At 42.4% G+C, this 23,808-nt stretch overlaps 1 protein-coding gene across 5 annotated transcripts in view; it reads right to left on the bottom strand.

Annotated features, from left to right (window-relative positions):
* The window catches only part of NRK (Nik related kinase), a 123,214-nt gene that overhangs the window by 48,479 nt on the left and 50,927 nt on the right, over positions 1-23,808 (bottom strand). For 4 of the 5 annotated variants that reach the window (XM_008169038.4, XM_042851102.2, XM_065556689.1 and 1 more), the window contains exons 4-14: positions 20,265-20,390; positions 19,345-19,455; positions 17,580-17,670; positions 14,984-15,114; positions 11,872-11,926; positions 8,692-8,770; positions 7,567-7,742; positions 5,538-5,610; positions 4,902-5,109; positions 3,796-3,960; positions 869-1,033 (exon numbers count right to left, since the gene is read on the bottom strand). In XM_008169038.4, the coding sequence (XP_008167260.2) occupies positions 869-1,033; positions 3,796-3,960; positions 4,902-5,109; positions 5,538-5,610; positions 7,567-7,742; positions 8,692-8,770; positions 11,872-11,926; positions 14,984-15,114; positions 17,580-17,670; positions 19,345-19,455; positions 20,265-20,390 (1,380 nt within the window). The remainder of the gene's footprint in view (positions 1-868; positions 1,034-3,795; positions 3,961-4,901; positions 5,110-5,537; positions 5,611-7,566; positions 7,743-8,691; positions 8,771-11,871; positions 11,927-14,983; positions 15,115-17,579; positions 17,671-19,344; positions 19,456-20,264; positions 20,391-23,808) is intronic. The other variant, XM_065556690.1, reaches the window with a different exon arrangement.

The following is a 23,808-nucleotide window of genomic DNA, read 5'->3' as shown; positions in this document are numbered from 1 at the left end:
CATTTTGTGGGCAAAAGCCTTTTTGAATTAGCAAAAAGAACTGAAGCACTATCTAAAGTAAGTCACTGACTACATGGTCATGCATTATCCATCAAATCTGAACTAATTAGGTAAAGAGACAAAGTGGTAGAGGGTAATATCTTTTGTTAGGTCCACTTCGGTGGGTGAAATAGACAAGATTTTGAGCTACACACAGCTCTTTTTCAAGTCTGGAAGAGCTCTGTGTAGCTCGAAAGCGTGTCTCTCTAACAGAAGTAGGCCCAATAAAAGACATCACCTCAACCATGTTGTGTCTCTAATATTCTGGGACCAACACATTTACAACAACACTGCAAATAACTAACTAAAGATCTTTAAGTACAGTGAGTGGCAAAGGATGTCACATTGCTTGTTCGTTGGCAACAGGAATCTAGAGACCTGTGCTTGGGTTTAAATTATAGAGGAAAAAAGTTTGTGAATCTGAACTAGTTTTGCAAACCTAAAATCAGTCTCAGAGATTCACCAAATCTCATATGCCACAAGTTTCATTCATCCCTAGTTGGAAGGGAGGGACATGACAGCGAGAGAAAGTAGATGGGTTACATGCCATTGCAGAAAGTGGGCCAAACTGGCTGTGTGGAAGGATCTCACTATTCTCCTCTCCTTCATCAAATCCACTTTGATTTGGAGTAGAAGTAATGGAGAGAAAACCTGTACTCTACGGAGAGGTGGTAGACAATCAGGCTTCATTGCGATATACGGTGCCTGGGAAGATACACACCTTTGGCCAGAATTGGGTTAAGGTTTATCCAAAAGACCAATCAATTCCCTTCCTCTGAGTTACCTGCACATCACAAAATGTAACTGTAACAATCTGTTATGCGAGTACCTCTTTGCTTGTAATGCTTGGCGGAGGCTGTGATGCTGGACTCGAGCTCTTTGGAAGCTCTTTCTTTTTTTGCTTGTGGTCGTGCTGAAGAGACAGCAGTTGGGTCTGATCTTTGGGAAGAGTCTGATGTAACTTCTTATTGTGTTGCACTTCTTCCACCTTTTTCTAAAAACAAGCCGATGTTAACATTTTCATTTTTAAACATTCCTAGTGGGATTCTTAAAGGGGCTCACGTGAGCTGAATTTCAGTAGGAGTCGGATACCCAACTCTCTTAGGTCCCCTTTGAAAATGGATAGAATCCTGGATCTTGCGAAGTCTGATATAAACCAAAACTTCCTGCATTTGCATTTAAAAGAAGTATAACCTAAAACAATAACGAAAAAGCTCCCTTGCCAGCTCCAAAGTGTTCGCTTAATATTTTTCATTGGTGCCTTTCTAATACTCTTATGACTTTTCCAAAAGCCAGTGGCTTTATTGAACGTTATAGTTTTGAAGGGTTCCAAGTTTCCAATTCAATATAAGCAATTCACCTGTTAAAACACAGTGAAAACACTGTGGAAAAATGCTAGACTTGGCGTCTGTTACAAGATCGAGATGGTGAAAATATTTCCATTTCAACTTCATTTCATAGGGAGAAAGTGGGGTTGGTTATATTCAGAAGGAAAATAAAGGAGCTGGGGATTTACATTAAAGATGGGCTGATGTTTGTGGGAAACATAAAGGATAACTATATTTTCAATCACGTCAAAAGTAATTGACTGGGATTATTTTAATTGTATACCATACATCATATAGTTACTTGGGTATACAAGTTCACTAATTTATTTAGAAAGTGTGTGTGTGTGTGTGTGTGTGTGTGTGGGTGGGTGGGTGTGTTTCCTGGACCTTCTTTTCCAGGAGGACAAGATGAAATAGAAGACAGAAGACATATGCCCCAAGCCCACCTCATGTACATTGTGCTCAGAGGGATCTGCATTGTATTCCATTTCCATCTTTTGATTGTTTTACGTAATCATCACTTTCAAGGAACAGAAGAAATATCCCAGGTCTGATGCTTTCTGGCAGTATCCTATTGTATGTATTAAGACTTTCAAATTTTCTGACTTTACTGGGAAATATAATCCAATCTAAATCAACAGGAAATGCATATAAAGAAAGGGCTAGACTTGCACTGCTCACACAGAAGCCGGAAAGCTGCCATGATGGGGCAGGTACATCCTTTTATGTAGAGAGGTCCCCAGATGTATGCCAAATCTGGCATACACCACCTTCTCTTGGCCTTCCCCAGCATGAAAGATAAGTAGGAGCTGGGGATAGGAGGGTGCTGTGCTCCAGTCATCCCAGGTGTGACGGTGTACCCCATAAGGCTTCATAGGAATATGCTTATGAAAGTATATATGATATAACTGGAATATGTTTTACGCTACATATGCCATGTAACATATCTCTGTAAAGGTTATGATCTACTGAATCTATTCATCCTAGTTGTATGCATGTATCATTTTTGTATTCAAAGTTAGGAATATTGGCTGGGCACTGTCTTGATTTTTAAGTAGCCTTTGTAAAGCATTTGGTCAGCTTCTTGAGAAAGGAATGTGCAAATTAAGTGTTCAATCAAGAAGCACTTGAGGGACAATGGATCTTGGGAGGCTCCAATCCACATAAGACATCTACATGAGGACCTTCAAGGGAGCAGGTAAGCAATGGCTGCTGCCTGTAAAAACGGAGTCATGCATGGACATGTGACTTGCCCATGTGACTCCAAAACTCCATCTTGGAGCTGGACTTTGCATAGGGGAGAGGAGGGGGTCTCCACCCAGAGGAAAAAGTCTATTTAAACCCCTGGGAGACCCCTCCATTTGGTCTTCAGCTGGTTAAAGAGAGAGCCTCTCCACCCCCAAGGATACCTGAAGGAGACTGGAACAAAGGACAGTAACTACAGGGGGTGTGATGATTGCTGGACCCAGACTAGTCTGTAAAAGGAAGCTTACTGGAACTGGTGAGGTTTTATCTGTATTCAGTTTTCTTAGACATAGACTGGCGTGTTCTATTTTATTTTACTTGGTAATTCACTTTATTCTGTCTATCACTACTTGGAACCACTTAAATCCCACTTTCTGTATTTAATAAAGTCACTTTTTACTTATTAATTAACCCAAGTACGTATTAATACCTGGGTGTGTGTGGGGGAAACAGCTGTGCACATCTCTCTCAGTGTTATAGAGGGCGAACAATTTATGAGTTTACCTTGTATAAGCTTTATACAGGGTAAAATGGATTTATTTGGGGTTTGGACCCCATTGGGAGTTGGGTTTCTGGGTGTTAAAGACAGGAACATTTCTCAAGTTGCTTTTAGCTAAGTCTGCAGCTTTGGGGCACGTGGTTCAGACCCTGGGTCTGTGTTGGAGCAGACTGGCGTGTCTGGCTCAACAAGACAGGTGCTGGAGTCCCAGGCTGGCAGGGAAAGCAGGGGCAGAAGTAGTCTTGGCACATCAGTTGGCAGTTCCCAAGGGGGTTTCTGTGATCTAACTCGTCACACCAGGTCAGTGCACAGCCTCTACGGGGGCGTTCTTAGTAATTTTTGACATGCACCGTAGTAGAGTAGGCCTTAAGGCATGAGCTGAAGGAGAGGAGGGTTGTGGTTTTACAGACCAGTTCAGTAAGGAAGTTTTACAAGTAAGGAACAGCATGGAAATAACTGCAAAACTTAGGGAGACGAGATCTGGCATTGCTGAAGGAATGGAGATGATTCAACACTCTACAAGTAGAGAGGGGCAGAGTTGCCAGGGGCTGTTAAGGTGGGGAAATGAAAAAAGCCCCTCTATATGGTCCCTGACCTATAGGAACGAGACTCCATTAATGAACTTAGATTTCAGCCACAGAAACAAGGAGCCATGAATTGCACCAGTAAGTCCTAGAGTTATACCTGCTTCCTTTCTGATTTCCTCTGTCCGTCCACTTTGCACATTTCCTCATCACCAATTCTTCTGTCATCTTCACACTTCTCATCTCTCCGCTGAACTGCCTTAATTTCTGGCCATCTCTGCTCACATTCTTGCTGCTTCCGGAGCTCTTCTTCTCTCTTCTGATGCTGAACAAGTGCCAGGGAATAACATTGTTCATTTTAAATTTTACTTCTTTGCTTAAAGATTATTAGTTATGCAATTAGCTATACACTTTTTATTCATAATTATGAGACATTCCCAAAACAGAAGGCCCAAAACCTCTGTTCCTGGAGTATAATCAGTGGTGGAGGTGGGGGAAACACTTGTTATGGAGTCTAATATGACCCAACAGAAGTTGGTGGTTGTGTTTACTATTAAAATAATTATAAAGCTTCAGGGATTATATCCTGGCCACACTGCAGTCAATGGGAGTTTTGTCAATGGCAGTTTTGCCATTAATAGTAATGGTACCAGGATTTAACCATTGCTGTCTGGTCAACAAGGTCCAATCGTAGAATTCCTTATTTCAGCACATGGCATTTTGATAGGGAAGAATTATCTGGAGTGCTTAGATATTGTCGGAGCAGTCTGGTGTTTCAAAAGCATCAGCTTACCTGTCCTATAATGGCTTCAGAAGCCAAGAAAAGACATGACTCTGATTTAGCAACTGCAATGCAGCACGATGAAAGCAGAGGGCAATCCTATCACAGGTACCAGCGTAGTTTGGACTCACAAGTATAGATTTGAACTTGGACTATGCACAAGAGCAAGGGAATAAGAATTCCCCCTCTGTTTTGCCTACCCATTCCTGGGGTCCAACCACACTGAAGTAAGTGGGGTTACACATCAACTGCCCAGAGCACATGGGCAGGGAGTTAGCAGGAAGTGGGTAGAACCTTTAAAAAAACTGATTAATCTCAGCGGTCAGAAGCCTCAAATTTCTACCAGGGTTAAAAAGATTCCAAACCAGCTGGTGACGAGAATTTAACACGGCTTCTTTTTCTTTCAAAACCTATTCTTGAAATTGGCATATTTTCATTTGTCACGGATCGATATACGTGGATTACAAATACGAGCCATTTCCTACATCCTCCAGTCTCTTCCTCCGCTCTTTTTCTTGCTCGATTCGTTTCTGCCGATCTGCCTGCAGTTGCTTTTTGTATTTCTCCTGGTCCTTTAGCTGCTGCTGCTGGAGCTGCTGCTGTCGATGAGGGTCAGACCGATTTTTGTTCTCCTGCTGCAGCCTCAGAAATTCACGACGGAGCGTTGATTCACCAGGGAGATTAACTATGGAACTGAAACAAAAGGGAAGTTTCTATAAGACTCACCATAACATTAACAGGTATAACATGTCGCTGGGAAATGGCTTGCTGCCTGTGCTAACAAATGTAAATGTTCCAATAAATCTCCACAGAATCATTCTCTGTAGGTTGGCCATGCTTTGGTATTTACTGTACTACACTACAAAATCCAGACTGAAGCTGATTATCTGCTTCTTTGTTTGAGACATTCCCTCCCCGTTGCTGGGTAATTATGAAAACATTTTACAGACACCTTACACTCAACATTTAGATGCAACAGCTACAAACCAGTTATTGCTAACTGGGTATAACAGAGCATTGGGGGTTACAATATGGTAAGAAAACCCATCTAGCTGAGGAGAGATGCCTTTGATGAAAATGCCTTGGTTAGTCCAATATTATACACAGCTAATAAAATTAACCTTGGTTCTCCTTCATCTTCATCCAGCTCATCATCTTCTTCCTCACTTCCAGTATACTCATACTCTGTTTCGTCTAAAAAAAAAAAAAAAAACAGATAAGGAGTATATTACCTCCGGATACTAACCTAAGTAATGGTTCCACAGAATCACAGCAAATTACTTTAGGGTCCGATTCAGAACCCACTGAAGCCAATGACAGGCTTGTTTTGACTTCAATGGACTTTGGATCAGGGACCTTTATGTATCAGATTTTAAGAGTCTTAAAAGTGTAATGGAAGAAGGAAAAGAAAGACATCTTCAGCTAGTCATTAATGGAACTCCTTACGGAAGGAGTAGATCATTCAGATGATTACAGATGGGTTACCAAGTTTTTCAACGTTAGGTCACCCATTCAAACCCAGCTCAGGTGATCTGGGAAAGTCAATATGAGTTGGGAAACGAACTCCTTTAGAGCCCTTTGAAAACGGAAGGCTAAAACGTTGTTCCAATTGAGTGGTCTACATTAAATGGGTTTCATCGATCTAGTCTACTTTTCAGTAAGCAGGTGTCCACATTGGAACCAATTAGAAGAAGCCAAAAAAACGGTGGCACTATCTGCAGAAGGGTGCCTCCGAACAGGATTGGAGGGAGGATGTTAGGAAGCTTGCACTGCCATTGCCTGCCATGCTATGCCCGTTTTGTGGATGAACAGAGGCCTTCAGTCAATCCAGCCCTAAATTCATATGAAAATTAATAAAAATAATTAAATACAAAAGAGAAACACCTTGTTCACTGGTTAATTTGAGCTTTAGTATAAACAGCTCATAAAGAAGCAAAGTTGTAACTCTGAAGTTCTTTCCAACTTTTATCATGAAGGCAGCTCTTTGAAGTTTTAATTTCATCCCAACACGATCAGCATCTTTATTTCCAGCTGGACACAATGTGAAAGTGGGTCTCTGCAACTTTTTTTTAAAGTCACTGAAGTGTATAATGAATAGTGACATTGCTCACCGACTATAAGTAGGAATTCCCCCCACAATGTAGTTTTCTAGCATTTATGTAATTATTACCATTAGCTTTTTCACAAGTGGCAAATGTGTAACCTTTTAATAAGTTGTTTTCCTACTCATGTTTGCTACTGCTCAAAATGCTTTGAGATCCTCAAATGATAGGTGCTATAGAATGTAGTATTATTATTTCAGTAAGTAAATTATACCTTGCAGCAATAGTTTCATTTCACATACAAAAAAATCTCATTGTGCCAAACCAATACTTAGACTTTATACAGCACTTTTAACCTTCATTACACTTTACAAACAGGCTCTAATATTCAACTAATCTTCACAATGCCCTTGTGAGGTATAAAATATACAGATGGAGAAAGAGAGGCGGAGATGTTGAGTGGCCACTAGACCATGGCTCTCTCTCTCTCTATGCTGCATGGCTGATATCATGCAACATATGGTCATTTATTCAATATCAATCATTTAGTCCAAAACAGATTATTTTCTAAATTTTGCTTTGGAGAACAAAGTTAGAGTTTGTTTTAGTTGTTACAAATTCAGATTCTTGGTTTTGGACAAATCAGTAGGTTGGAAGCCCAGGTAGGAGTAAAACAAGGATATGGATTTATTGATCTCTTCTGTGTGATTTAGTCACTTGGGGCCCAGATTTTCAAAAGAGCTCAGCTCCTGCAGCTCTTGCAGAGACATTTACATCCTGATTTTCAATGCACTTAATGCACTGAGCTCCTTTGAAAATCCGGACATTTATCTAGGTGATTTCATGGGAACTGATTTCTGTTGAAAATCTGGGCCCAGCTGAGTGCTGAACCCTTCTTAAAATTCCAGCCTTGGGTCTGATCCTGCAATCAGCTCCATGCAGACACATGCTGTGGGTGAAATCCTGCCACCACTGAGGTCACTTGCAACTTGCAAGACTCTCATTGTCTTCAATGGGACCAGAATTTCACCGTGTCTGCATAGAGCTCCACCTTCCGTAAGGCTCTGTGCAGGATGAGGGCCTACGTTTGCATTATTTTTAACCTGACCTTTCTCTCCCTTTTTCTTCCTGGTCCTGTCCAGGTGGTCTTTCAGCATGATGCGCACTTGCCGTTCATTCTGCATGTCTCGGATAAAGGAATGCTTAAGCAAAGTTTCAGTGGATGGACGATGCAAGTAATTTTTAACAAGGCAACTTTCAACAAAATTAAGAAATTTCTTGGACCTGGGGGAAAAACAACAACAAACAAACAAACAAACAAACAAAATCAGATGAAAATAAAATTTTGCTTAAATTTACAAAGTACCTTTCACCCTGCAGGATCCCAAGACGCTGTATTTACAAAGTTTGCTTTGGCTAGCACAAAAGCACAGCCTCCTCTGGGGTGGAATACAGCAGGAGTTTTATCAGTATATCACACCACTACCTGAAAGTTCAGGACACAGAGCAAGAAAGAATTCTAGGACAAATTCTGCTCTCTGTGACATTCCAGTGAATTTACACCAATGTAACCGAGGGCAGAATTTCACACCTCCTGTATCCAGTTGAAATAGTAGGGGAAATTTAAGGAGGCAGTAATTACCTAAATTGGATTTGGACTATAATAATGAGACTATCACCGCTTCTCTTACAAAAAGTCCATAATGACCATACATATCAAAGATCACAATTTTATGTCTCATCTGAAAGACAAACACAATTCTCCCTAAATTCATGCTAGGGAATGTGTTCATTACTGATGTATCTGAATACAGTGCCACCTTCTGGCCCACCAACGTCACTGCCTGCAGCACCCTGGGTTTTCCTTGGAGGTCTTCTGATAAATACTGATCAAAGCAACCCCACGTAAGCCATGTCTACATTGAAATTTCAGCCACCAGTGCAAGTCCCTAGCGTAGAGAAGGCACAGGTTACACCAAGGCAGTGCAATTTGTACCAGGGCAGCTTAGCTGGGTTTCAAATTGGGGTAATCTGCCCCAGTGCAGATCATGCTTCTCAAATATGAATTGTGTCTATACTTGGAGCTCACATCAGTAGCAGAGGGGATTATATCAGTAGCAGGAATACCAGCGTAGACAAGACCTCATTTGTAAGATTTGATAAGATCACCGTCTCTGATCAAAAACCCACAGAAGCCTGAGGCTGCTAAAATATATTTTAAAAATATCTTTACCATTTTCTGGATTTCAGTTTGGGGGGAGGGTTTCGTGGAATGAGAAACAGAGCTCTCATGGGATGCATATCGCACAGGGCTGCAAAGGAAAACACAAGCTATTAAAGAGTACGTGAAAGCAGTGTCAGGTTTCCCCTGGCCTTTGACCCCTTTGACATACCCAGGGTGCGTAATAGCTCTTTCTGATATGAGAAGTAGCAGCCCTTTAACATTCCTCCTGTTGTAAAGGATGGAAGTGTCCTTCAATGCTATTCAGTGGAATTCACTGCCCAGAGGAGGAAAAGCTTTGCAGCACAGGAGGGTTCTGAGTGGGCCGGACTGTACATTGCGATAGCTGAGATGTAAGGATTCAGTGAAAGGAAGGACTCCATTGAAATGATTAATGCAGCCCTTCAGACTTTTAAGGCTTTATATCTCTGTTCAAAACAAAGGCCAAAGAATGCTTGACTGGATTATGAAACAAGCACATTTTCATAGCGATGAAAGGACATTTACACCTAAATGTGAAAGTCAAACTCTGGATCAGAATGTTTATCTATTTGAATATGCCTGGTTTACAGCTGAGATAAACAATAAGCTAGTTGTTATCAAACCTCCTCGCTCTATAGCACGCGACATAAGGGAAAAAGAAGGAAGAGAGAAAGCTGGCATGGGAACTGGTACATTGCTCTATTGGAGCTGGGCATATGGCTAAGAACCTGTTTTGGCTACACTGTTAGGGTGATCAGATGTCCCGATTTTATAGGGACAGTCCCGATTTTTGGGTCTTTTTCTTATATAGGCTCCTATTACCCCCCACCCCCGTCCCGATTTTTCACATTTGCTGTCTGGTCACCCTATACGCTGTATTTAAGGACTCTGTGCCCACTTATTACACCAATTGGTGCTTTCTAAAGTTTCCATCGCTGGGTTTGGTACACTGGTTTTTTCTCTATACACCCACTCCTGGTTTAGTTGTAGAAAGTCAACGCTGAAAACAGCACTAAAAAGTAAATCCTGTCCTATCCCAGAAAGTCCACCCCGTACATTTCACTGAACATTCCCAATGTGTCACGTTTGCTGGGTGTGGAGTGGAAATGTTGGCGGAGGGTTGCCTCTCCAAAATGCTACTGCAGGCTGAATGACACGGATGGGGACTATCAGGCCCGATCATCTCAGGGACGTGGGTGTAAATCAGAAGTAACTCTATGGCTACATCTACTCTACACGTTGGAGGTGCGAGTCCTCTGCCCGTGGATACTTACTCTTGTAGAGCTAGGGGGAGCATAAATAGCAGGGGATGGGCGGCAGCAGCAGAAGCATGGCTTAGCCGTGCCGCGTACAAACCTGCCTGACACGGGTGAGTACACAGTTGGCATGGCTCAGCCATGCCTCAGCTGCCGCCAACCGTGCTACTGCAGTTGCACTGCTATTGATACTCATTCTAGCTTGATGCGAGCTAGTGCAAGTGCGTGTATATGAGCGGGGGAATGACAACCCTGGCTCGGAATGTAGATGTAGCCTATTAAAGGCAATGGAACCCCACTAGCGTAGAACAGGTGTGAGAGAAGCATCAGGCTCTATTATCTCATTGTTTCCTGGTGTTCTGACACCTGTCTGTCTGTATCCACCTAGTGTCTCTTGTCTGATACTTGGATCATAAGCTCTTTGGGGGCAGGGACTGTTCTGTGTCTGTACAGTGCCTAACACACTGGAGTTCTGGTCTATGCCTGGGGCTCCTAGGTGCTACCTCAATAGAAATAATAAATACACTATTGCACCATCCCTAAAATTTGCCTACTAGCATTAGCCCGTGTGAAAATACAATAAATAAATACAACTGAAATGAGGAAATATGGTGTGAAGTAAGAACGTTTGTTACATAAAAAAGATCCTCTAAGATTCATGCCTCAAGACTAAGGTCTAGCTAGACTGGAGGGTGATTTGTGAAAATGCTTTAGAACTCAGTTTGGCCTGACTTGTATCTTGACTGGTTGATAAACACAGCCCAGGTGCTCTCTAGCATAGGCCAGGTCCTAGACTATAAATAGGATCCCCTCCAGCAGGTTCATCAATTGCCAAACACCCCTATTGTGTCTTCACACCATTATGCTGCAGAACATCCCACGTGCCTTGTGCTCCTAGGCACAAACCTACCCTGTTGCACAAGGGTAATAGTCTACAACAATGCTAGATAACCAGGACCCTGCATCTAAATTACATTCTACAATTGTGTCTTATATCAGGAGTATCTGACTTCGGTAGATAATATTGAAAGAAAATTTATGCCAGAAGCATGCTGACAGAATTGTGGTGCCATGTGGCTGTAGGAGAGTGTCTGGAGGAGCAAGAAAATTGCAGGAGGGAGGAGATCATGGAAGCAAATCAGAATTGTGATTGACGTGTGGCTGAAGTATTTTTGCTGTTCTGGGGCGGGGAGTCTCACTCCACAGATCTCCAAAATTGCTTACTCCAGACCAAAATTCTATTCTCTAGGGGGCCCCATTCTCCATTACACTGCACCTCAGACAGCCACTTACACCAGTGCAAAGCAGGAGTGAAACACTCCCATTCAGATCTGATCGTGTTTCGCTTCAGTAACATTTTCACTTCGCATGACTGCATGGGCTGCAGCACAATGGAGAACTGGGAAGGCCAAAGAGGTGGATTAGCCCACCCACTGATGCACCGTGAAGGTGAATAGCTCTTTCTTGACACTGGCCCCTAATCCAACCTCCTGGAGGAATCCTCCATCTGGAATTACAGGGTGAAGACTCGTGCCACAACAGGAAGGGGGACCATTTTCAAGGGATGCTTTTCTCTGTAGAAGCCCCAAAACTAAAACTGTCCCAAATTTACGCTGAAGCTTTAATCGCTCTTGCTCATCTATATCCACATATAACGATCAATGAAGTGACACTACTAAACTCAGCTCTAGAAGGCAACATATGGCTTCCCTATCTTCCCAAAGGCAGGCAAGGAGTGAAGAAACAGAAGGAGAGAATCAAAAGAAAAAAAGGGTGAGCAAAGGAGCAGAGATAGGAAAAGAGTCAAATAACTAATTATTTGAAAAGAGGCAGTCAGAGCTGAACCCGGTATACACACCCTACACGAGCAGGAGATAAGCTAACCTAGCAGGACAGAACGTGTCTATGAAATTTAGGCTAACTATTTAACAAAGAACTATACCCAGTCACTTACGAGGAGCTCCTTCTGCCATTTCTATAGCTGTGATTCCCAGAGACCACAAGTCACTCTGTAGGAAAAGAAACCGTGAATGACGTAACTTGTAGTATGTAGGGTTAAAAAAACCATAATGCTTGCCTAGAGTTCCATGGAAGGGTCTTTTCTTGTGAGTGACATCCATTTTGCTCCCTCCCGTTCCCAGCTGAGCCTGTAGGAAATGTGCTAATGGACCGCTTTCCATTTCCCACACAACTTGGTACAGCTGATTCATCCTTGAAATAACCAGCCCCGAAATACAGACCTTTCATCTTTAAAACAAAAGTTCCAGAATATAGAAGGGCCCATGTGAAGTCATGGCCCAGATTCTCTCCTCTGTTACAGAAGAGGTGCACAGGTGAGACCCCACTGGGCCAAATACTGCTCTCACCCCACTGCTTTCCTACACTGGTTGAAGGGAGATGGCAGTCAGGCCCATGGAAGGTATTTCAATCCATGGACAAGTTACCAGCCAGTGGGAAGAAAAGCAGAACTATGTATTCAGATTTACATAGAAATATAAACTTAGTTCAGTTAGGTAAGACTGGAGTCTCCTCTATGAATATTACATGGCATCATAAACCCAAGTGGCCAGATTCTGATCACAAAGGTGTAAATCAGGAGTAATGCTATTCACTTTAAGGACATAACCAGGCTTCCACTTGCTTAGTGGTGTGCAACACTTCTCTCTTTTTGTGGACATATGCACCTAGGCAGATACATTTATCCAAATAAATTTATGGGAGATCTCTATGATTATTATGTAAAAGATAAGGACACCCTGAAGTCTCATAGCGCTTTGTTACGCAGAAAATGAGACAAAATACCGGCAGAAGAAAAATCCTTGGAGACTTGGAGCAAAAGTCCTTAATCGACAGCTACTCATGCCCGACCTGGCCCTAAGACGACACCTTCACAATGTATACAGTGCCAAGCCAACCCACAGAGCTTTACAAGGCTAGAAACAGCTTGCATTGCAGACTGTGGGCCTGATCCTGAGGAGGACACTGGATTTCAGTGGGAGCTGAAGAGGGTTCAGGCTCAGATCCTGCGTCATTTAACTAATGACTGAAAGCAAGAAAAGGGAGGTCTTTCAGAAAAAGTGCTAAACGAATGGCCACCCACTGTAGTACAGTAAGGGTATGTCTTCACTACCCGCCGGATCAGCGGGCAGCGATCGATCCAGGGGGGATCAATTTATCACGTCTAGTGTAGACGCGATAAATCGACCCCTAAGCACTCTCCCGTCGACTCCTGTACTCCACCTCCGCAAGAAGCGCAGGTGGAGTCGACGGGGAAGCAACAGCAGTCGACTCACCTTGGTGAAGACACCATGGTAAGTCGATCTAAGTATGTCGACTTCAGCCACGTTATTCACGTAGCTGAAGTTGCATAACTTAAATCGATCTCCCCCCCAGTGTAGGCCAGGGCTTAGACTCTGGTGATGATGGGACATGCACGCAAGCTTCAGATAACCTTGGGCTGATGCTTAGGGGTGTACGGAGAAACCAGGCTAGTGAGCTAGGAAGGGCTGCATTTTTTGGTGGGAAGTTTTTTTTATTTTTGAAAAGCAGGACCCGTGAGAAGTCATGGGCATAGCAGAACAGCTTCCTGCTTTTCACTCACCATATCAGCAATGTTTATAAATACTTGCCCTAGTCCACGCTTCGGAATAACAACGGTGTCTCTGAATCAGCACTTTGGAAACCCCCGGCTGATCAGTGTTGGACTGCAGTCTGGGGAATCTGGCTGGAGCTAGGGCAATGTGGGCATAAGTTATTCAACACAGGGAAACCACACAAACTGGGGAGACCCTTCAGTCATCACTAGAAAATGTGCTAAATAGGAATAGAATTGGGGGTACAGATGGGAGCGAACGGATACATTTCTTGAGTCTTTGGCATAAGGTTTATACAGTATGAAAAAGGCAACGAATAAGTCTTTGGACCTGATTCTCTCTTATGTGAAGATGCCTTTAAATGGGTGAAAGGCCATTTTTCAACAGTGGCAAAGCAGTGTAAATCAGAATCATGCCCTTGGACTCAGTAGAAAACAGAGGGACTAATATGAGCTCTGAATATGCCACAGCTGCAACAACAGATGTAATTTTGATGATCCTTGTGTTACCCAGTTGTTATAAGGACAAGATACACAAAAGAAGTCAACCAGCCCAACACAAGGACTTGGAGAGAAGAGTCATTCAGAAAGCATTCTTTGGAAATTGTCCTAAGTGGTGTGTGCAGATATGTAAATGATGACAGTGGTGCAAGATATTCAACCAGAGGCTGACAAACAGTATCATGTGCCTCTTTAGAGCCAAATCAGCATATTATAATAGTAAGGGGGACAGCCAGAGAATTTTCTGATAGCCATTATATGGTATCCAAATTACAGTGTGCCCAGATGGCCTCAGAAGAATAACAAATACTCTATTTCTTTGGGGTCAGTGAGGAGGATATTTGGTTCATGGTTGTACAGTGACATTAATGAGTTGAGAGAGTATCTCACCAAGAAAACAGTCCGGATATAGTCATAAGGACAAGACCCATATACTCATTCAGACTTTTTCTCCCAAGAGCATGATTGTGGGGAATGGTTAGTGATCTTTTCTGGAGTGAGGAGTCTTTTGTTGATCTAAGCTAATAATTATACATGTGATATTATTGTAAAATTACCCCGGGGACTGTGCAATAAGCATAAGGGAAAATAATTTGCTATCACAGAGGAAAGAAGCCATGTTAACGATACACTGCTTCCTAATCACCCTTTTTAGGCCTTTTCACCCTAGCCATCTCCAGATATTGTGTCTTGATTTCAGAGAATGAAATGTACGAAAGTATCGCTTATTCTAAACATCTTTGTATTTCATTTTGTACGTTAACGGTTCACAAAGAAAATAAATTCATATTGAAACTCCTCTTTTTTTTTTTGGTCACAAACCGCACATTAAAAATACAGCTCTTTGCATGACTGTGGTTTTAAGGGAAGGTGACGCCTTTTTTCAATGCTTTCGGTTAACAACTTGAAAAGGATGTCAACAGCAAAAACTTGTTTACTTTACTATTGATTCTAAATTCCTAACAACACTCACTCTGTAATCATATGTTGAGTCTTGGTTCTCCTCGCAAGCTATGACCTCGGGCGCCATCCAATAGGGAGTTCCGATGAATGTATTTCTTCTCCCAATCGTCCTATCCAGTTGAGCGCTTACCCCAAAATCCACTGCAGAGTTAAGCAAGCGTAAAGTAATGAGCCAAGTGCTGAATTCATAGGACAAAGTGTCCGATACATTATTGCTTCTGCTTGGAAAGCAACCTCTAGGGTTGCAATGCATAGCAGATTTGAGCTCCTATAATACAGGGTTTCCAATGGAGCCTACTCCAGAGATGCTGGGAATTAGCCACTTTCTGCTATTTATATCAGACAGTCCAAAAGGAAAATTTAAAATTAACATGATCCATGCTAAGTTTGGCAGAATGGGTACTGTAGGGATGTACTCCCATGATAATAATAATACCTAACTCTTACATAGTGCTTTTCATTGGTCTCAAAGTGCTTTATAATAGGACACTATGGAATATAATATATACTTGGATTAAGCACTACTTTGAGGGTGTGTGTGGGGGGGGGTTAAGATTTTCAAATGGTATTTTAATCTAAAACGAAAACCAACAAATAAGTGTTCAGGTGTGACTGGGAGATTTCTAGTATTACTGATTGTGGTTAAAGTTGAATAGGGTCAGCACATTAGTAAGGAAATGGATGCTTTATTCTGAATGGTTTCACAGACCTTTTTTTGCTGCACTCCTATCTCAGAATATGCTTGAGGAATGCACCATTTTATCCATCTGTTAAGTGCATTAAGAGGAGTAAGTTATGCTGTGCTCTTTTAGGCTAATGGGCGGTGGCATCTCAACATGATTTTTTAGTTGTATTGTCAAACATCATTGCTCAGATAATAAATAGGACCCACATTCAGTAACTATGTGTTTGTATTAATTAAAAAAACACCTCTGCACAATATCAGATCAATTGGGAAAAGGGTATACATAAAGTTGAGTGTTACTCATAGAGTAGCTACAGTAGTATCCAATTAGTGTAAGCAATAGAGGAAAAAGAGATTAGGAAGGGTACAACCCTATTATTACCCATGGCACCAATGAGCGGATTTTCATGCTTGACTCCAATGAAGCAAATTATTTGCATGCAACTTCTGGTACATCTATTGATAAACAGACCTCATAGAACCATACGGCAACATGAAATTATTGTAGCACTAAATTGTGTAAGCTTATCTAATAATGGGTGGGTGTCTATTCTTTGAAGCATCATGCATTCTGTATTTTGGATGTGAAATGTTAGTCTTTTATATAAAGCCCATTAACAAGGTTGAATGACATTGGATCGCTGAAGTCTGAGTTTTCCAGCTTCTTGGCTTCCAGACATGGCTGAGCTAAATTTCTCTGGAAATATTTTAGTTTTACTTTTGTACTTTATAGAAATGTTTCAGTACTGTCTACTCACATAAAATACAGAGTACTTGCTTTATTTTTTTAATAGGCGAAAGACATCAGTTATGTTGTTAGCAGCAAAACAAGGCAGCAAACAAAACAAAACAAAACAAAGGCCTTGCTCATTTCAAGAAGTACAGCAGGAGCATTTGCCAAATGGAAAAAAGACTCTGAAATCCTGCCTCCCCTGCAGTGGGCAAAACTCCCACTGACTTCAGCGGAGGTAGGATTTCACCACATAGATCAGATCTCCGCCAGGCGTCAGAGCAATGCTGCTTTACATTTACTGAGGATCTCACCCTACACAGGATAATTTTTATTTTATTTTTGAACTCCTGAAACAATGAAACAGAGAAAACAAAAGATAAATCCTACATGAGAAAAGCACCGTTCTTGATACACTCTCTTTAAAAATGGCCTGATATTCCCTGTGACGTCCTTTCAAAAAACCAAACTCCTAACTGTTCACATTTGCTTTTGAGCTATTGACACGGTTTTCTTTCACAGAGCTAAACGTTGTCAATAGTCTGCACACCGCGACATACCCCTGGGAAGTGGAAATGAGAGGGCTCGCAAATACTCTTGGGTGGAAACTCTTGGTCCATAACTACTTTTTCATGCTGACCTTTAGACAGGGTGAAGTATATGTCATGGCCTCAGCACTGACTATCAGTTTCATTAAAAACCCACTTCTAGCAGAAAAACGGGTTAGTGGAATTTATTGCTCAAAACTGATTTATCTAAACTGTTTTGGCCAAAGAAGAGCTCTGTGTGAGCTCAAATGCTTGCCTCTCTCCCCAACAGAAGCTGGTCCAGTAGCAGATATTACCTCAGCCAACTTGTCTGGGCAGAAAGGACACGACAAGGATAATTTTCTACATTCTGAATTTGGTACTTATGCATAATGTAGTGTTGCTGTGGGCTATTAAACAGGTTCTGAGTTTGACTCTATTGGGATGGTTGTATTTCAGATGAGGAGAGCAATTCCCATGCACAGAGCCTATAAAGACCTTTGGGATCCTTCCGTATGAAAGGCACCATATAAATGTAAGTCTTTACAACTATATTTAATATATTTTTCACTCTTGGGTTATTAGATATCCTTTTCCGGTTAACACGGAAACCTCAGCATATCTTTAACTAACGGGTTTCTAGAAAAAATTGAGAGAAACTTACCTAGTTTTACTTCTGCATTTTCTGTTAAGAGAACGTTCTGTCCTTTAATATCTCGGTGGATAACGTGATTAAAATGAAGATGTGCCAAACCCTGCAAGAAAATCACATGGTTCTAGCTTTTTTCTATCCATTTCATAGCTTTGGAATTTTTGTCCCATGAAGTTCTTTTGCTTTGTTCTGGCTATATTAATGGAGAAAAGGGACTAAAATTTACTAATCTAAAATTCTTTAGCTGCGATTGGCAGCAACACGTTCATTGACACCGTTTTAGCAGTAAGAGAAGAAAGCAACAATGGGTTTGATTTTCTTCTCGCTCCCACAGGTCTGACAGCAGGAGACCATCTCTGATGACAAGAGGAGAAAGAGGCCCTAAAATTGCACACTGTAATTTCAGAATCAGAGGGATGCCCATTTACAGTATGTGTTAAAGGCACACTAAAGAGGAAACGGGGGTGTGAATAGCAAAGTGTTTGCACAGCGTGCAGAGTGCTGTGTATGGAGTATGCAGAGAACAAAAGACTGGTCGCAATGGATTAAATCCTGTATCGAGAGCCAGATTCCCGCAGACTTCCATCACTGGTGATCACATCTCCATCCGAGACTATTTTAGTTTCAAAACATTAGTTAAACGAGGCTAGAAATAATGGAATACTGTATATTGAACTGATGCAGACGAGAAGCAAAAGACCCACCAAAAATGTTTGCCCTCTCTAATATGACTAGAAACACAGCCAGCTTCTGACAAAATCCAACGTTCGTCCACAATTTCCTTGCCCCACATGCCGACAGGTCACCCTCCACACATGCTCTTCGTCAGTTTTCACAGGGAGATGGGCGTAGCCCTTCCCTTTTGTCCTACACTAACGTGTATTTATCATCTTAAGTTGCAGTATTTAAATTAAAAGGGGGCTTGTAAAGCCAAATTTTCTAATGGGGATGCCATGGCAGTGCAAGTAAAACGGCACACGTGTCCACAAAAATTAACCCGCCTTTGCACTTGAACAGTGAGTAACCGCATACCTGCACGTCTCACAGTCAGTTACCCATTTGCCAGGGACAGATGGGAGGTTTTTACGCCTCCATTGAAAATGTGGCCTTTCATGTCCCCACATGGAGGCAGAATGCAGACTGTGGTGGGCCCTGGTAATGATAGCAAGCTGAGGTCCCCGACAACAAAATTTCCAGGTGATCAGGGGAGCTACTCCATTTGTGGGAAAAAGTAATTCCCAGCAAGAGAACAGATGCCCTCAGTGACTCATGGATTTGGTATCTATTCAAATCAGCAGTCCAGTCCCACATCCAAGTGGGCTATCTGATGTCCTATCAGACAGACCACCCATCTCTGTCCCTACACAAATAAAAGACTTTAGACCCTTGAAGCCTTAATGCACTATTTTAACAAATGTCATTTGAATGGCAGTTCCCATAATACATGTTTATCTCACTGTTATTTAAAAATGGGTAAAACTCCATGGTGATGATGATAGATCAATATCTCACTAATGGGCTTGGATCTTTTCAGCCTGGCTTACTATGTAACCCTTGCTACCAGGCTTGTCTGTATTTCACAAAAAACAATGAGAAATTGGTTTGGTTTCTGTACTATCCAGGAGAAATAAGTAGCAAAGAATGAAGATTGGGAAGTAACTTGGGACATCCTCTTTTATTGACAACAAAGCAGCCCTCGTGCCACATCTTGTAGTTATTACAGGAAACTCTTCACATTGTCAAGTGGCAACGAACAAACTCTGTTAGCAAGACTCACCCTGAGAACCTCTCTGCAGATATACGCAATCCAGTCCTCCTTGAAACAGTTACCTTTTGTCTTCTTTACCAAATCTGTTACCGAGCCAGCTCCACAATACTCCATCACCAACTGCAGAGAGGCAAACACAAACACAACCCCCATTTAAACACACTATGGAAGTTCTGGTCTTACACGGTTAGGCTTAACTATAAACGGATGGTGCTACCTCCAAGGATTGCAAGTGGAGTAAATGTTCATTTCACTTTGCTGCTGGTGTAAAACAATCCAGCAATGCCTCTCACTTATTACAGTTCTGTGGGCACATCTTTCTTTACTAGAGCAAATTGCGGGGCGGGGGAGATTTTGAGAACATTCAGAAAATGTTTTTATTTCTCATTTTTCAGAGAGAACTGATTTTGAAAAAATGATCACCAATATTTTTACTGAATGTTTTGGTGTTTATTTTTCCTTCCTCTCCCATTTTTTGCTGTTTCCATTTTGCCACCGGAAAAAGAGGAAGGGGAAAAAAAAAAACAAGAAAAGGAGGCGCAAAGGTGGGAAAGACCTAAAAGGAACAAATGAAATCAAACCCAGGAAAACTGAAAACATGGATTTTCAATTTACATTTTCATAGGGGGAAAAAAAGGAATTCTTTTGATTTATCTACAAAAACTATTTTGTGTTTTGACTACCTAGGAGTCTTACAGGTACCATGTCACCATAAAATGTACCAAGTCCCACTTGTGCTCCTTCTCCAATTCACTTCTCAATCAGAAGTGGGGCAGATAGGCAGGCAGAAAGTCTCTCTCTTGCAAAGTGGTCCTCAAAGCAAAATCTGGATCATTGAGTTAGACTCAGAGCTAAGCACACTGGCGCTCCCAATGAAGATTTGCTCTCCCAGGGAAATCAGATGAACACAGATGGGATTCAACCCTTACCCAGAGCTGATCATCCTGGCCTGCGGGGCTCTGCTTTACAAATGCTCCATAATACGTCGCAATATTCCGGTGATGAGAATATTTCTTTAACATATTTATTTCCAGTTTGATTTCTTCCTCCTCGTTCTGTAGCAAGAGCAGAACACAGTAAAGATGGTAACGTATAGATCATTGCATTGTTCTCATAACCCTTTGTTCTTTGAAATCAAGGGGTAGGCCCTCCTACAATCACAGGAGCAAGCTCTTCATTCTTCTGTTTAAGACTGACACACCAGGGATTGAACCTGGCACCTAAATTACGAGCTGTTACAGCTTGAGCTCAACAGCCGTACTTGTCTAATTGCGGCTGTAATAGACCCATATCCTGTGTGGACTGAGAACAGACGGGGACCTATAACTCACTCCTCAGTGGGTTACATATAAAGTCATTTAGTCATGGAGAAATTAACCAGATTTAAGCGAAATAAAATATCACGACTAACATTTCATATTTAAAGAGGGCTTTACACATTTTAAAGCATAGTACATACATACATCAACTAATCCATCCTCCTGATACCCCCAAGGAATTGATTATCCTCCTCGTACTGCTGCCGGGGAAATTGAAACCAAGAGAGGGGAAGTGACTTGCCCAAGGCCACAAAGCAATTCAGAAGCCAAGCCAGGATTAGAACTCTGTTCTTTTCTCTTCATCTTAGGGTTAGTCTAGCAGAGTGTAGAGTTGCCTACAGAAAACTGGACAACAGTCAGGCATCTGGAGTGCAGAAACCACTGCCTATCATGCTGAGGATTATTGTATCCATGTGCTCCCCTGTTTGCCTGTCGTATCTACCTGTTCTCTTGTCTTATACTTAGTTTGTAAACTCTTTGGGGCAGAGACCATCTCTTGTTCTGTGTTTGCACAGCACCTAGCACAATGGGGTTCTGATCTCTGGCTGGGACTTCGGAGTGCTACTGCAACATAAATAAATAACAACACTATAATGAATTAGAAATAATGTCACTGGTAGCATCTAGTGGCATCCTCCATGAGATTATCCTTCTTTGAGAACAGAAATCTCTGGTCCAATGGAGAATCCAGGCTCCTTTATAACTAGCTAGCTGGGATGTTTCTGTCTCTGATTGGCAGTTTTCTTTATGGACTCAGCTGTCTGTATTAGCATCCTCAAGAGATGGTACGTGGTTCCAAGTGAAGTGCGTGTGGATTTAGCTGCCTGCTTTGCCATTATTGGAACACTGCAGCTACATGTGCACTGTGGTAAGGAGCTGTCTGCCTGCATTGGCTAAAAGGAACCAAATAAGGCTGATAATTAGTTTACCTTTTGTTGCAAAATATCCTGGCACTTAGTAGCTGATGAAAAAGAAGGTCCCTTGGAAGAGAAAAATGGCTGGCACTTGCAGGACATTTTTCTGCCCTTTCCCACAGTTTTCCAGTAGCCTTGCCATTAAAGCATTCCATTAACTGTCAGCACGAATGTTTCACAAAAACAGTGACACTGTCCTATACCGGCTGTATGGTGGGGAGGGGTGAGACACATGGAGGAGTGATAGGCTGGAGCCAAAACCCCCCAAGAAGTCCTAGAAGTGGGTCATCTTCTAGTATAAAACACCAAAAAACCATTCCCAATAGACACACGGTGGCCATGTGGTTACCCAATGACATTAATCCAGAAGAGAAATTTTGCCAGACCATAAATACAGAAAAAATAATGGTCTTAAGCTTGAGGAAACTAGAAGTGTAAAATGGCTCCACTCAAAGCAAAATCAACTTTGAAGTATGAAAACAGCCGCTCTGCTGACCACATGGCTCTCAAGTTGCACACAGTACCCCAACTACTTCATCTATCTTACATCTGCAATGAAGAGGAAAGGGAGAACTCTGAACTCTGGGTTTGATTGTGCCCTAGATGCTATCCAGCGTAATTAAAGAAGGTGAAGAGGAGCTGGGCATAGCTGGGACAGCCACCAAGAGAATTCTAGATGACTCAAGCTGAATTCCTCACAGCAGCTCTCAGCAGGCACACACTAGAGCATCTGCTGCACAACCCTAGAAGGTCATATTTCGCTCTCCAGGCCTGGCCACCATCTTGAGCCATGTGGCAGTAGGGGAGGGAGGTTTCCGCAATCAACTGGGAGTGAGAAACTGGCCAACTCTCTTGGCTAATGGGAGAAGGTCCTGCCCCTCTCTAACCATTACAAGTTCCTTCCTAGCATTCATAAGGATTCTAGAAGGGGGCAGGAGCTTTGGTTCCCTGTGGATTCTAGTCAGCACCGACATAGGGATGGAAATGGGTGGGTGGGGAGGGAAGTCAGAGGATAAAGCCAGCCTGACCTTTCAAATGATCCATTTAGATACATACAGATAGCAAAAAGCATTTTCAATGCCTGAATTAATAATCCTGGGCAAAGATGGGGCCGGGAAGGAATCTGCCCCCAGGTCAGACTGGCAGAGACTTTGGGGCTTTTATCACCTTCCTCTGCAGTATGGGGTGCAAATCACTTGCCAGGATCATCTGGGCATATATCTCACATAACTCCCTGCCCTTGCAGGAGAGTTGGGCATTGGTGCACCTCAGCCCATGCTGTTCTCTGCCAATGGCACACAACAGTTTAGTCTCCGGGGGTGGAGGGGAGGGAGAGGAGAGGGGCTGGAATACTTTGGTCTCATTCTGGTGGTGGGTTTTGGGGTGAGGGTGGATGGGTGGTGTTTAATGGCCTGGGATAGATTAGATTATCTGTGGTGGTCCCTTCTGGCCTTAAACTCTATGACCTTCTCTCCCCTCAGGGACTTGACCATTTATGGGCTCAGCCTGTGGAACTCCCCAGCTAGATGGGTTTCCCAGAATCCCCCAGTGACTAGCTCTTCTCTTTGAGCTGGTGCATTCCTGCCTCTTTTTCGTTTCTGTCTCTTTCCTTCAGAACTTTTATGGTGTCCCGGTTTGTTTGCTGGTTGCTGTATTTAAGCAAACCCAGTTTTGTTTTAAAAAGTGTATTAAATGTTTTCTCCAGGGTCAGAAAGACACACAGGTATGTGGTTATAACTGAAGATGGGCAGAATAAATTGTATGCTCACCCATACCCCAGCTACTCCAGTTATAGACTTTTGTGGGGGTGATGAAACCCCCACACGCCCTTCTTCTCCCTATTAGGGCATGCAGATCTGGGGCTTAGGAGATTTGAGTTCTGCCACAGACTTCCTGGGAGCCACTGGGCAAAGTCATTGTCTCTCTCTTTTCCCATCTGTAAAATGAACATATTAATCCTTCCCTACCTAACTGGGGCATTGAGAATGTACATAAATGCATGTTTGTGAAGTGCACTAGTGTAATGGAGGCCATATAAGTAAGTAGGTAAACGTTTTTCCTATCTCCAGCTAGTACGACCCCTAGATTCATCTCTTGCCCTTATTAGCTTCCCAGAATCCTTGCAATCACCCTCCTTGCCATTCCTGATATTCCTTCACCCCCACACTACCTTCAGATGTCCTTAGGCCAGACTCCAGTATCTCTGATGATGCTCAGATACTGTGCTATGCTGCTCAGTT

The sequence above is a fragment of the Chrysemys picta genome, chromosome 9 (genome assembly GCF_011386835.1).
Source record: "Chrysemys picta bellii isolate R12L10 chromosome 9, ASM1138683v2, whole genome shotgun sequence".
In the NCBI taxonomy this organism is placed as follows: Eukaryota; Metazoa; Chordata; order Testudines; family Emydidae; genus Chrysemys; species Chrysemys picta.
Note: the sequence above shows the minus strand (reverse complement) of the source record. Positions and strands in the feature narration are given on the sequence as shown.